General features: G+C 34.8%; 1 protein-coding gene across 1 annotated transcript in view; it reads right to left on the bottom strand.

Moving 5' to 3' along the window:
- MTA3 (metastasis associated 1 family member 3) overlaps positions 1–15,015 on the bottom strand; it is a 132,877-nt gene that overhangs the window by 79,585 nt on the left and 38,277 nt on the right. Inside the window, exon 7 of the mRNA XM_041413555.1 lies at positions 3–105. Coding sequence (XP_041269489.1) covers positions 3–105 — 103 coding nt within the window. The remainder of the gene's footprint in view (positions 1–2; positions 106–15,015) is intronic.

Raw genomic sequence — 15,015 nt, 5'->3', positions numbered from 1 at the left:
ACCGTGCTACAACTAAAAACTGGTCAATCTGACGGTCAGTAAGGGGGCTATCTGGATCCCATACTTTTACTTCCAGCTTTGCCTGTTCTCTGTCATCTAAGTCTCCTGTCAAAAGGTAGATGGGACAAAACACTTATTACTCACTTTGTGTAGTTCTTGCACAATGTTTAAAAGAGACATTGTACATTTTTAAACATATACACACACACAGAGTACTTAACAATCATCAGCAGTTATCCAGTTAAATTCCATAATGCAGCATCACCATAATAAATACGTTCCCTTAGCATCAGCATTTCAATTTGAGGAGACATTCTTAAGAGGTGAAATACCAATGAACCTTAATAAAATCTTATTATAAAGTTGAAACCATACCCTAAGTAACCAGTGGCTTCTTTAAATTGCTTGTCTAGTATATCAAATTTACTGTTGCATTTAAACCATACTAAATTTAATTTTACACTTAATCAACTTTAGCAATTAATTTCTATCCAATTTGTATTCTACACCCTGAAAAAATAAATCATTATGAAAAAATGCTGTCTACTGTATGTAAGCACTTTTTACTGCTTCAGCCACTACATTATCTGTATTGTTAAAAACAAGAAAGTTACTATATAATGCATCATCATTTCCCAGCTTCATTTGCGAGCAAAACAATTGGTGTACATGCACATTGGCTGAAACAGTGAGGGTGGTTTCCAAAATTTATTTCGCCCTATATACATGGTTACAAGAATATGATTTGTACTGGATGGAAGAACAGTGAAGTGTGAATTTGGTACAAGGATTCACATTCATAAGAAAAACTTGATCTTGTCTTGCCTACTACACCAACCACTTCTCCTGTAAAATAAGAAACATTTCAGAGGTTGATGGAAGAAGCACCACCTATGCTACCAGTACGAGGAGATTTTCCTCTGGGATGTAGCCAACACGTTTGTGGCCACGAGAGATGACAAAGTTCAAGTCAGAATCACTGTCCTTCCCTGCTGTTTTAGAATAGGTGTTCTTCCCTCATGTGAAAACCACTGATGTTTAGCTGGTTGCCAGTACTTGTCTGTGACTTTTACAATCTACGGCAAGAATGAAAACCTGTTGTCAGATCCAGCCATTCCACTCCCTTTGAAAATTTAGGCTGTGTAGATACCTCTCTGATCACACAGAAGATCACTTCAGTCTGTGCTATTTCTTATGACTTAATGAAAACAGCCAGTCTAAACACGCACAGTATCCCTCAAGACATGAAATAACCTGTACACTTAAAGAGACTGGAAGCAGACTGCAAACCAAGCACTGGCTCTTCTCAAATCACATCATATATGATGACTTCTAGCATATTGATTCTGGAAAGAAATTAAAATGTGGTATATATTTATTCCTAGCAAACACACAAGTTAGAACTGCACCATGCTGTCTGGCTAATGTTTCAGGAACAAATTTCACAGTCACATTCTCAGAAAAACACAGTAAATTACTTTCTTCCAATACACAGACAATAAAGCATTGGCTGCCTAATGGGACTTCAGCTTCTGTTCAAGCTAATTCACATCCAATACTGAAGACAAACTGTAAATTTCTGGCATCTTGGAAAGGATTTTAGATCTATAAACTTATTATATCGATTGCACACCTGTCAATACATTCGTTTCTTCCATCTGTGACAGACACATTGTGGGTGATGTACATTTTATAAATATTCTCTGAGCAGTTCATTTCAATCTGTTAATACTTCATTTTTAAATACCTTTAATGTTAGTTAACTATTTCAGGACATCGTACTCTGGGGATCAAACATGACTCAGGTAGATTATACTTCTCACAAAGAGAAAACATCATACAAACACAGAACCAATATTCAAACAAAACATGTCTTCTGAATCAAGTTTGCAAAAAGAATTTCAAATCTGCAATACTACAGTTCTTACTTCAATTAGAGGAAATTAAACAATTGCTACTATTAAGTGTTGTTACTCTTGATAAAGGTGAATCTCAAATATTGTCAAGCAGCATTCTGTAATGGCACTAGACATAAATAGGATACAAGCAATGGAATATCTATACCAAAATACTCTAAACACATATAATAATTGCAATATTAAATACCACTGCAACAGTGGTAGAGAGGTTTCCAGAAAATAGGTGGAATCTGCCAAGCTGCACTTTAAAAAGCTACTTAATTCCTGATTTTTTGCTTACATGGCAGGAGATAATCACTTAAACAGGGAAAGTAACTTAGACCAAACCATAGAGGTAGTCAAGTAGTGTTGTAAAAACCTTAGAAAAGTTCATTTCAGGAATAAGTATTTTGTTGACTTCCTTTGTTTGTGCTGAAAGCATTAGTATAGAAGGATCACATAAGATTAACAGGTCTTTCAAAATAATGATTATCAACCTTCTGTGTTTTACATGAGCTGTCAATCCTTAGCTGACCATGCCCATACCACATCCCATAGGATTTTTAACTTAGCAAACCACTTTAAGATGCAATTTCTCTGTTAGCACATCAACATTTACCTCATACATTATTGAATTTGACAGCAAAGTATAAGACACTCAAACTGAAGAGATGATAAAGTTACCATAGTATTAATTTGTTATATTGCAAAACCCAGCTCACAAAGGAATGGGGGAGTTTTACTTTCACCATTTTCAGTGCATCTGAGAAGTTGTTTTAAAGGTGCCACCTTCACTTACCACCAGCAGCATACCAATTACAGCTTCTGAGAAGTACCAAGAAGGCATTTTCTTTGAATAACTGATATAATATACCAGTATAATTTTATTACAGCCTGTCAAACCCTGATAACTAATTTTATTGGAAAACATTAGTAGATTGTCAGAAACACATCTGGTTTACTCTTCATCAGTCACTGAATTTCTTATTTCTCATGGGTGTCTTCTAGAAAAAAGTAAGATTTTTCTTTAAAAAAATAAGTTTAAAAGTTTTGTATTTCAGTTAGTCATTTTAGACAAATGAAAGCATAATGTGCCCCTCTAAAAAAAAGGAGAAATTTTACAAAACAAAAGTAAATCAAATGTATTTAAAATGAGGTACAAGAAATTAAAGATCTACCTAGTCTTTCAGATTTCACTTCCTGCAGATAAATACCCCAAAGATAACTGGTACATCAGATTCAGCATGATTCTATGTTCTCCTTGTATCCAACTAAAAGAAAATAACTTTCAATATAAACAACTTTTTAGAGTGAAATTTTTTGAATTTAAACATAACAATATTGCAATATAATATATTATTAAGAAACTGAAATATGAATACGTTAGGATTTTTTTTAAAAATGGTTGTCAATGAAACAATACAAATTTAATTTTAATGAAAAACAGCTGATGAAGTATCCAATTTTAAAGACACCTCTGATGTATAAAGTTTTATATTTGTATTTTGCACAATTTACACTATTTTTCAAATAACCTTTTTACTCTCCTTCTCAAAAAGTAATTCGGCTGTGATTTCAATTCAAACATGCAACCTAAACACCTGCAGTGCTCAGCTTGCTGAATGAATCCAGTTTTCAGGATGTGCAAAACAGAGGTGCCAGTTGCTGGATCCTTAATTCCACGGGACAGAAAATCTGTAGCTGTGGGGTTTCGGTCAGAGTAAGGCAGTAGATCTATCCATGGACAGAACTGGACACCAGACCAAGAGTTCCAACCACAGAGTCCCTCCTAGTAAGCAAATTCATTTATTCATCCAGCCTCCTGAAACCAGCCAGTTTTGATGTGTGTGTCAATTCCTCAGACTCACCAGACACCTACACAGATCAGTGTGAAGGCATTTGTAAAGGCTCATATTCTTAATGCTTAGCACATGTATAAGAAGTCAACCCAGTGTCTTCACCTGTGTGGTTTAGTGGAAAAGGAATATCTCTTAGCTAACATTGCAAGGATGAAGAAGAGAGGTACTTGTTGGTTCTTACCCTCTCATAGATGAGTTTACCATGTAACACAACGAAATTTCTTTCACTGAAATATGGATTTAGCAGATAAAGCACTTAGCAGGTTGTTGCCAGAACTCTTTGGGAGGATACTACCTGCAGGTGATCCTAAATGATTTTTGAACATAGTTTCATGTGCTGTTTCTGTACCATTGTTGTAAAAATAGGCAACAAATCAGTGAGAATGAAGTTACAGTTCATGAATCACATTCTCATGCTGCTATTTAGACAGACTACAAACATTTTCTCTAACTTGCAGAGGAGAAAAATATAATCACATTGAATTTTCTTGTACTGTATATGAACAAAGTTCCAGACATTAAACCTGTCTGTCTAATGTAAAAGCTGAGCTTTCTCCTTGGATGAAACATACATTAGCTCCTCACTAAGACAGTCATCCTGCATAAAATTCTTACTACTCATTTTTATTTAATTTTTTTTATCACTTGCAATTCTCACCAGTACAGATTAAAAAAAAAATCAGAAGAAAAGTTCAAAAATTTACACTTAACTCTTCAAAAAATATAATGGAGATATGTGCAAATAACTTCTCTAACCAAAATAACATGAGAAAGCTTAGATGAAAAGTGTAGGCAAAACAAGAAGTATTTGTTTACCTTTCAGTTTCAAAACAATCTCCCCTCTGCCTTAGCTTGCCTACAGAGGTATATTCAGATTTCAATTATTCAAGTAAGGAGTTACATGTTTACGCAAATCTCATGGTAAGAATTTACAAATGCAAGACGCGTATAAGGACTAGAAATGAAAACGAGGCTAGGTATAGATTATAAATTAAATACATCATGTGATAAAAGCCTGTTACTTGTCTACAAGCACTTAAACTGCTATTGGGCATTTTTAAAGCCAATAAAACATGCATAGTTCAGTGGCCACTTATCCTCTAGAGCTTGAATGTATAAAAACATTTAATCATTCTGCACTTGAAAAATCCCTTTCAAAATAGAACTGCCTCCTATGACCTTAAAATTCTCTCAGTGTTCAGCTTTACAGTACTTATAATTTAATCACTGATGATCAAAGACAAGCACAAAATGCTCAGAGCTTTAATTCATCATGTTCTAAATTCCTAGAAATTAACAGAAATAATTGCACTTGAGCTCAGAATAAACTGAACTGCAACCACACATTAATGAGCAACTTCTATATAATGCAGCATCAAGGATGGCTGGCTTTTAGAAGTGCTTGCTGCTGAAAGGAAGGAACAAATGAGGCTGCCTCTTTCTCAAAAACCTGCAGAACTTTTTTCAGTTTTGCTGAAATTCCTGAAATAGAAACACATGAGGCAATAGTTTACAGGAAAGCATGGTGAAAATGATTGAGTGTAAATAAAAGGACAGTAGAATACTACGCATGAATATTAATAGTATTTAAAATACTTGCTTTTGAAAAAGGTATACTATAATGTAGAGACATTTATTCTCAAAATAAATTTTAAAAAATTATAACCCCAAAAAAAAAAAAAAAACAAAAAAAACCAAAACAAACAAACAAAAAATTCCCAACAAACAAACAAGCCCCGCACAAAAACCCTGACTAAATTAAAATGAAATCTGTGGTCCTGCAGTTTTGGGTTGTGCTGTTTGGTTTTAAAAAAAAAAAAAAAACAAAAAACATAATGTTAAAAATGTGCAAATTCCCAGTCACTTAAGCATTCTAAAGGGAAAAAAAACCAACCTTTTTGTGTGAATAAATGTAAACAAAACAATTTAGATAGGAAGTTTTTTTTTAGAATTAAATGTATTTTGACTTATTGAAATGTAAAAAACCACATTTCATCTACATCTGCAATTTGTTTTTTCATCTTCTACAGAATAAATTTAGAAGAAAAAAAACAGACTTGCAGTAAAACGGCAAAGAAACAAATATCTGAACTTCCAATGAGTCCTTTTAGGTGAAGTTACTGAGGTAGAAAATACCAGCAAAGTCAATTAAACACTAAGATGTTGCTAGTTGAAAAGTGATTGGAGTGCTCACGGGGATAATAAGCACATACACAGCACACAATAAATAACTGTACCCTTTATAAGGCTGACTACCTGACAGAACTCATTTAGTATTTGAACAATCACAGCCAAGGCTCTACAGCTATTATTAGCAACAAAACCTTTCTGACAGCAGTCATGCACAACCTGCCACACCAACACACAGCACAGACCATTCATGCTGCACTGCAACTAGAGGGCCACTTTAACTATTTCCTTCAAGCTGTAAAGAAAGAGGAGGTTCATAACAAACTAGTAACACAATCCTATGTCTCCTCAAGGAGCTAAAGACAGTAGGGTATCATGGCTCTTTTTTTGCAAAGACCAAAACTTCGACTGACCTGAAGCATAAATCAAAGTTGAGAAAGGCAGACCTGCTTTTACAATACGGAGCAACCAATGCACAAGAAACCAAAGAGTACCAGAAAAATCCCACTCCAACTATCCCAAGCAGGACAACCCACAGAACTCTTCTCACTTTTGGAGCAGCTTCTGTAAAATCTAATTGATATACAGCACAATTTCCAACTCTTCTATCTTATTCTCAACTGCTAACATAGATGTTGTGAATGATCTGAGAACTGAAGCTCAGAAATAATAGAAGTGAGATTGGCAAAAGTGATGTAAAGGATATTATAATCCTATTAAAACTTGACATGAACAACACTGTAAAGTATATTTTACTGTTTGTGATAATCAAGCATTTGACAGTTAATTATGCAAAATTTACTGCACGAGCTTAATCACTAAAAAAAAATCTTCAGATCTGACAAGGGACTACCAAGTTTAAATTGGCTAACCTCAAGAAACAGCTCCTACTTTTAGAAGGTATTACAGAAAAAAAAAACCTATGGTAACTCAAAGTCAAAAGTGCAACCAACAGAAAGCCCATTTGAGAACAAAATATATTTGAGCATATATAACAAGGAATTTTATTATTTGTTGAGATTCAGCTCATCTAAATATCTGATTTATTCTAAATATCCATTTTCAGCTGAGATGAATCAAGTCTCAGCAACATTTTTTTTTTCTATTCAGTCCATAAAGGTGAGTCTTACTGGGTTAGCACCATCACACCTGTTATGTCTGGTGTTCTATTGCAGCTTCCACAAATAGGAACTCCTAAATCTGCTTGTTATAACTTTTGTTCCATGCATTCCTTCTGAAAAATGCCTTAAATAGAAAGCCATCATCTTATAGTTGAATCAAAATTCTAACCAATATTTTGAAGTTATCAATTATTTTGCTACTGATTTACCAGATTTTCAGTCAAATATAAAAATTCAATACATTTCACATTGAACTTGGTGAAATCGACTTCTACAAGGTTCCTAGGAGAAAAACTGAGTTAGGCATAACCATCTCCTCCTTTTGTACTTGTCCCTAAAGGTATTTTTTTTTTTATTTCAGACTCTGAACTTTGCTTTCTGCTCTGTGGATCCTATAAAGTCATTTTGAATTGACAGGAAACCTGGTTTTAGACACTGACTGTGAACTCCCAATTTGCTGCATGCAGAACCAAGTGAGTAGACACACTAGTTCCTCAACCCCATCCAGAAATAACTTTATGTTTGATAGCTTTTTCCACAAAAACCTTTCCCTCACATACTGCTGCTGGAAGAGCCTAAAGGTGCTGCTGTTGTCGCCTTCTGTGGGTGCACAAGAAAAGCAACTCTTCCTTTGATCATACCTAAGCAACTGGGTTTACTCCAATTTCACTTCTTTATTATTGTAATGGCACTTTGTTTCACTCACAAAGGAAACACTAACATGGCCTCATAATTATGAGGCCTCATGATTTTTTTTAAAGCTAGTTAAATACAAAAGGTTAGACAGATAATATTTGTGAAACACTGAACTCAGGAAAAAGGGCAATATTTTCTGAATTTTATTTTTAAGAACTACTTACTGTATAAATGTCTCCAGTTAATATCCAGGAACTGTCAAAAAAGTGATCACTTAGCACAAATTACAAACCATATTTTCTGGAAATCAGTAGGACACAGACACAATATTTGTTTATCCTGTCAGATATTTCTCACAGACACACATTAATCTGTCCTTAGAGTATCTGGCTGTCCACTTTTTAACTGAAATATTTGAATACAGAACCTTCTAAAAATATTTCATATCTAAGTTTTTTTAAAAAAGGACTGATTATTATCTTCTCACAACAGCATTAAATCACTGCAACTACATCAACACTAACAGAAATAAGCCAACACAGATCTTTGACAAGAGAATCAGATGCACCATTCAAATGACTGCTGCAGGTTTCTGACTGCATGAGTGACTTCCAAATTCAGCAAAAGTTCATATAATAAATGGGAGAATTATGTATCACAAAGCAAAAGGACAGATCCCTCCTCATGGGATTACAGTTGAGTTTCATTATTCTAAGGTATATTTTCATCAATTAAATAAAAAAAAAGTTTTATTTATATGGGAAGCAGAAAACACAATACACCAAGTCTAAGCAATCCTGAACTTTCATAATATTAAAAATCCAAACAGACTGTAAATGAGTTTCTCATCTGCCTCTTTACTAGTAATCATGTTTAAACTTAAAATCCTGAAATTTCAATATTCCCAAACATTAAATGGCTTGAACTCTGAGTTTAATAGTTTCCATTTGGTATATCTGGTGTACTAAAAACAACATACTCTTGTAACAGAGTTGCAGTAAAAAGCACAAAAACAGTGAAAACTTTAGAAACCACCCTTAAAAGAATTATTTTATTCTTTTTTTTATTAATTTATTCCTCTTTTTTATTAATTTATTCTTTTTTGAAACAGAAGCATTTCAGAATGCTTCTTTTAAGTTTCTTTTCTAAGAAACTTTTAAGTTTCTCTGTATGTCAACCAAAATTTGCAGCTCAAATTTGTCCAACTGCTCCCCTTCTTCCTATTAAGTACTCAATTAATTGAACTGCATGAATTCTAAAATGCCTTGGCTTCAAAGCTGAAATCAGCTGCACAGCAAATGCTATTTCTAAGCACTCATGGTATTTTCAGGTGTGCAAGAGGGACTCCAGCATTTAGTTTACAATTTTATTTACTAGAAGGGAAAAAAAATATGTTTTGAACAGAACACCTTTCCTATAGGGTGTTTCTTCCTCCATTTCAGAGAGTCTAATTCCTCTTCTGTGTGCCTTAGCAGGGGGTACTCCTCTTCCTTGCCCACTCCACACTCTTTGTATTGCTTTAAATGGCCAGAAAGAACTCAATTGTGTCAGAACTCCCCTCCATAAAGAATTCCCTAAAGTCTCCATTCAAACCCAGATGCAAGAGATAAGCAGCACCGGGCTGGGAACAGGACTGCAGCTGAGAGGGGACCATTAGCATGTGAGTCTAAGATCACCCCTCCAGGCTATTAAAACAGGAACTTGCAAACAGCCCGGCACTGGGCACTCCATTAGGACCAGCAGCCAGTTCCCCAGATAAACCTTTAAACCGCATCATTCCACACCATACTTGTCAGCGCCTTGCCGCTTGTCTCCTGCCACACACCTCTGCATGGAAACTGGAAACTTATGTCCCAAATCAACGCTAACCCTTCCTGCGTCCATCATCCCATGTCCCTCTCTGACATGGCTCCATTCTGCCCAGGGCAGCCTGGCTCTACCTGGCTTGCTGGGCACCCCTCAGAGCCCAAAGGAGCTGCTGCGCCCAGGCAAATAACACAGCAAATATTCCCAGCACACACTTCCCTGTTGGGGTCCCAGCTGGTGAGAATTTCCAACTTTCTGCACTAAAAGACACTGACCCCCAAGAAAACACTACATTTAACCTGAAACCGTAGAGAAAGCTTCCAAAATTGAATTATAAAACTGAATTGTGTGTGTAGTTTGAATAGAAGGGTGTAATATCATATAGTTAAAAAAAACTTCGAGTTTAAAGTTTTAAGATATAGTAATATATATAAAACAAGATAGAAGTTTTAAAGCAGAAGCTAATCCTTCTTTACATTCTTCATCACCTTCTTCGTGAGTTTAAGTAGTATAGTATAATTAAATAAAATCCACATTACAAGTCACAAAAATAGTTGTTAAAAATAAAAATAATTTAATTGAATAATTTCTTAATTAAACAATTTATCCTTTAAAAACCTTATAAAAGAGAAATACAACTCCATTTTATAATAAAATAGTACAAAACTCACAACTTCTAAGACTATAATATAAATAAAAACTAATAAACACCTAAGCCCAAACAAAAAAATACCATCTCAAACATTTAATCCCAACCTTAACAAAAAAAAAATTAAAAAAATAAAAATACACATCTAGTGGTGGATTGACATACAACAATTACAAAAAAATAAAATATAACCAAACTTAAAATAAATTTAAAAATCGTAGTTGAATAATCTGTTTAGTTAACTAGACTTTGCACCATCATAAAAAAAAAAAAAAAAAAAAAAAAAAACTTTTAAAAACAAACACTTCCCCTGCTCAGATAACCGTGCATGCAGCTGCTGGGGATGCTGCCCAGGGAACACAAGAGCCCACTGCTGCCCAACATCCCCTCCATCCCAAGCCAGCACGGCAGGACTTTCCCACAGAGCTGCTCCTCTCAGCCCCTTCATCCCCCAAAAAAATTCCTATGTTTATGAAAGATATGAGCGAGGGTACTTTCAAACACTGTAATTTTGACGTCAGCTTGAAAAAAACTAGGGACATCTCACATCACAGAGGGAGTAAACTGTCCTGGTCATTGAGGCACATTACTAGATGTGGGGTTAATTCTTTTCTTGTCACTTTTCTTTTATCCTCCTATATGCTACGACATTGTCCAAATTTCAGAGGGTATTAAAATGACTAAAGTCTTCTCAGGCCATCAATAGAGTCAAAAGGTCTTTAAACTACCAAAGAGTCCAAGACATTGACAATGTGATCTATTCAAAAAGGAAGCAAATAAGAGAAATTCAAATTAATTGTTGGAAGAGAAATCAAATTAATTTTCTGCATTTATGAGTGCACAGAAGTGGAGAGGTTCACATGCATCATGAGAGATCTGAAATATACACCTTAAAATGACGCATCTATAGGAGAGGTTAGAGAACAATTATACACTATGAACAATAGCAAGATACTTGAGTTTGGATAAGAATCTTCTCCAGATTTCTACCGGATCTTGGGAATACAACAGCTTCTAATCGAGATACATGAGCTCAAACCAAGTTCTGTTATACCTAGGGTGTGAAGGAGGGAATGTGAGCTAAAGAAAAAATGTGGGCAACTAAGCACAGTCAAGGCTCACAGCTATGCTAGCCAAAATAATCAAAATTGCAACCAAGACACAGGTTTTTTAGAAAGAAAAATCCTGAAGTACTGAAAAAGGATCATAGAAGTTCATGAGGAAGCTCAAGGTGACACTCTACTGGATTTCTAATAGGCTTTAAAGAAATTTTAAGAAAATTAACAAACCTCAAGTGACAAGATTTCATGCAGGGATAAACAGCTGATGGTCTGATTCAGCATGGTCCTTCCTCACTGCTGGGCTGGTTTTTTGAAAATCCTGGTTTCAACATTAAATATCTTACATTGCCTACCACCACACTGTTCTACCACAACCTGGTATACAAAATCAAATGCAATGTCAGAAAATTTATTTTGATAAATTACTTTTCAAAAAATCATAGGAAACTGTTACTCCAGATTGTAATAATTTTCTCAAAAACAATTATTTGGTTGTGATATTTTTTGCCAGAGAATTACTGTAGACCATTTCACTAGATTTACATATCATGCCCAGAATACAGTCAGGATAAATTTTTTTCTTAGATTTGTTTAGAAAATATCCTTGGCTTCAGAAGTTTTAATAGAGATTTGACAGACTGAAGGCCTTTTGTTTGGCTTGGCTGCAGCCTTTCCACTTGTTTCACAACACCATGAATTAATGAAAGTAAGCATTACTTAAGAAATTACTGATTTGGCCAATGAGGTTACTGTAAACAATTGGCTTCCTTATTTGCAACATGACTTCAATTGTGTTTGTTTAACTAAGCTGTCATGCATTTTATTTTGTGTAAGTGAATTTAAATTGTGTGACAGCTGCAGTTAGGCCTATGATGGCATGCATGAGGCACAAAGGGCAGCACAGGCATGTGACAGGAAAAACAATGCATTAGAAGAACTCCTACAGAGCAAAAAGATTTCCCATTTCTCCCATTCTTAAGCATTATCCTATAGTCATAAACTATATCCCTAATGCCATGCTAGCACTTTTTCTCTCTCATTCTCTGCTTTTTTAGCCAACCATGTAAAACAAACTGTCACTGCATCAGTTATTCCACTGCATGAGACACCGGCTGAAATGCCAGAATTTTAAAAACATTTGGATTTTAAAGCTGTGAGACAAGTAAGAATCAATGTTATATAAAAGTCTACCAAGAATCTAAACTAGTTTGCCTGGGTGCAATCTCCCTGTACACAAAACACAACCAAATAAAATCTGCTAGTTAAAGATGACAACAATTTGATCACATTCAGAACAATTTATAAAACTATGCCTTGTAACCAAGCAACCATAATAAAAATGACTTGCCTAAACCAACACTGTATAGGGTTTTGTTCTTGCTTGTTTAGGACTTTTAGCTTTGCTTGTTGAAGTTACTGGTCAAAGATTTCACAAGTTGTTGATCAAATACTGTAGGCAAGCGCACCACACAGCAGGTTCTGGCCATCACATGCAGAGAACCAGATACCTTGCTCCTGTACTGACAAGAAGGGATGCTCCACAGAAACAAGATACTCCTTGCCCAAATTCATGCTTTTGATTCTCAGAAATAAACCTTTTTATTCTTGCTCTGCACAGAGGAGAAGAATGTTACCCCACGCTGGAAACAGATGTGGAAATAAGCTGCTACATCCAGAGTAAGCCACTGGAGAATGTGTTGTTAAAACAAAGAAAGGACGTTCTTCAGCATCCTGCTAGCCAGAATTTCAGTCTATGCTGTAGAACAGTCTGCTCGCTACCAGCATATTTAAAGCAACTAAAAAGACTCTAAAATCTTCAAATTAGAGTATAGACAGACTGTAACACTTGGCACTGGGGGGACGAAAGACTTCACACAACCATAACATCATTCAAATCTGACAACTTTTACTCCCAAGCTTAACCCCCAAGAATGGTGACAACAAAAGCCGGAAGAGACTGAGGAAAGAAATCTGCTCTGGTCTTTCTCCAAAGTTACAGTCTTCACTAAATGTGTGATCTAAGTGATTTAGCTACACCATTACAAACAAAAGTGTCATGGATTTACAAGGCTTGCGCATTTTCAACCAAATTTAAACTTTGTTTACATTTGTTTACTGCAATTGTGTAAAGGATTTATGATTCAACATATCCTAACATGGAAAAACAAAACAGTTGCATCTGGAAGACTTCATCATGCATCTTGATTTTAATAAACCTTTTTGTCTTTTGCAAGTAGGTGTTCTTTTAGTTTCAAAAATTAAAATCAAAATTTTCAAAAATTTTAATATTCAAAAATTAAAAAGCAATATAAATTTATCCAAGACAACCCTGGGGCAGGGAGAAGCAGGCATGCTGTATTATCCAAAGTCTGACCTAATCACCTGAGTTTGCAGTACATTTTACTCAAGGATGCAAAAATGGCAACATCAATGCAAGGGAAAAAAAAAAATCTATTCCTAGAAAAAACACACAGAATTGTCCAATAAACACCAAAAAAACCCCAAACCACCATAATTTATTCAGATAAAACATAAGTTATCACAGTATGGAGAAAGTGCAAGCAATTTGAATTTTAAATCTACTAGAATTCATCACTGTATTTACAACAAATTAATTAAATATTTGTAGAACTTCTTTTTTTTTCAGCCATGTTGTGACTGGCCTTCTGAAAGCTAATCTAAACTGTCTTTAGTCATTTGAATTGGATTTATACGCCAGTAACTTTGAAAATAAAACAACTGATGGTGTGTAAATTTTTGATTTATTTGTTTATTTTGATGTTGTTTGTTTGTTTTGGGGATTTTCTGTAAATATAAAATATGCCCAACAACTGTCTACAAAAAGGTATTCTTCCTTTAGATTACAGAACAAGTTTTATGTGTGAACAAATAACACTATTATTAGATTATATAAAATCTGATTTTTCTGAACTGACAAGATGTTGCCTAAATTCCCTCTTTTAACTTTAGGGGATGGCTCTACATTTTTTTAAAGAGTTACCCATTAGAGCATAACAATTTGGAGATACAGATCACTAGCCACTTTTATCATTACAGGCTGAAAAAAGTACATAAAGACAAAAAATCTTTACAGAATCCCATACTTTCCAAATATAACTTTTCTAGTCTATTAATTTTAAACATTGTTTAGATTTGTTTGTATGAAAGAAAAGGCTTGACAGTGAATGGATTAACTTCCAGGCTGTCAGCTTACATAAAGACACAGCAACATCTGAATCATCTTTTGTTTTTCCTTGGAGGGCAGAGGGCTATGGGAAACATTTAGGAAAAAAATCAGTCCAAACTACCATAATTTAGATATTTTTATCCTCCCAAAACCAAACTCTTTTTTCCACCAGCCCCTTGAAATACGTGCAGATTAATCCAACTGAACTGCTCAAGTGCTCCACATACCAACAGATCCTTGGTTTGTGGGCAGCTTTGTGCTTCTCAGTCTGATGGATTATCATTTCCTGCTAAAGGCAGCAAGAGGACTGCACCACTTATGGCATTTTGGGGCTTAGTGGTGTATGAGGAAAAGAAGACAATAACAGACAGTGAAATCCTTTCTTCATGATGAACAAGAGAGATTAACTACTCATTTTAACTACACCAAGGACTTAACTCAAAACATTAAGCTCCAGAAGAACTTGGTAACTTTAAAGGTATATAGATTTTAACTTTAGAAAAAAATTAAATAAGTAAAATTTGAACAGGAAAAAATTCCTTTATATGTAATATTCACTATTTCATAATTAACCTCTGTCTTTAGAAATTTAAGTAAGAAGAATTCAGTAGAAAAATACTTCCTGCCTGGCAGACAGCCCTAGCTTATCCTAAAAAACCTACAGTTCA

Source organism: Onychostruthus taczanowskii, unplaced genomic scaffold (assembly GCF_017590055.1).
Source record: "Onychostruthus taczanowskii isolate IOZ18803 unplaced genomic scaffold, ASM1759005v1 scaffold42, whole genome shotgun sequence".
Classification (NCBI taxonomy): Eukaryota; Metazoa; Chordata; class Aves; order Passeriformes; family Passeridae; genus Onychostruthus; species Onychostruthus taczanowskii.
The sequence above is the reverse complement of the archived record's forward strand: the minus strand, read 5'-3'. Positions and strand labels throughout refer to the sequence as shown.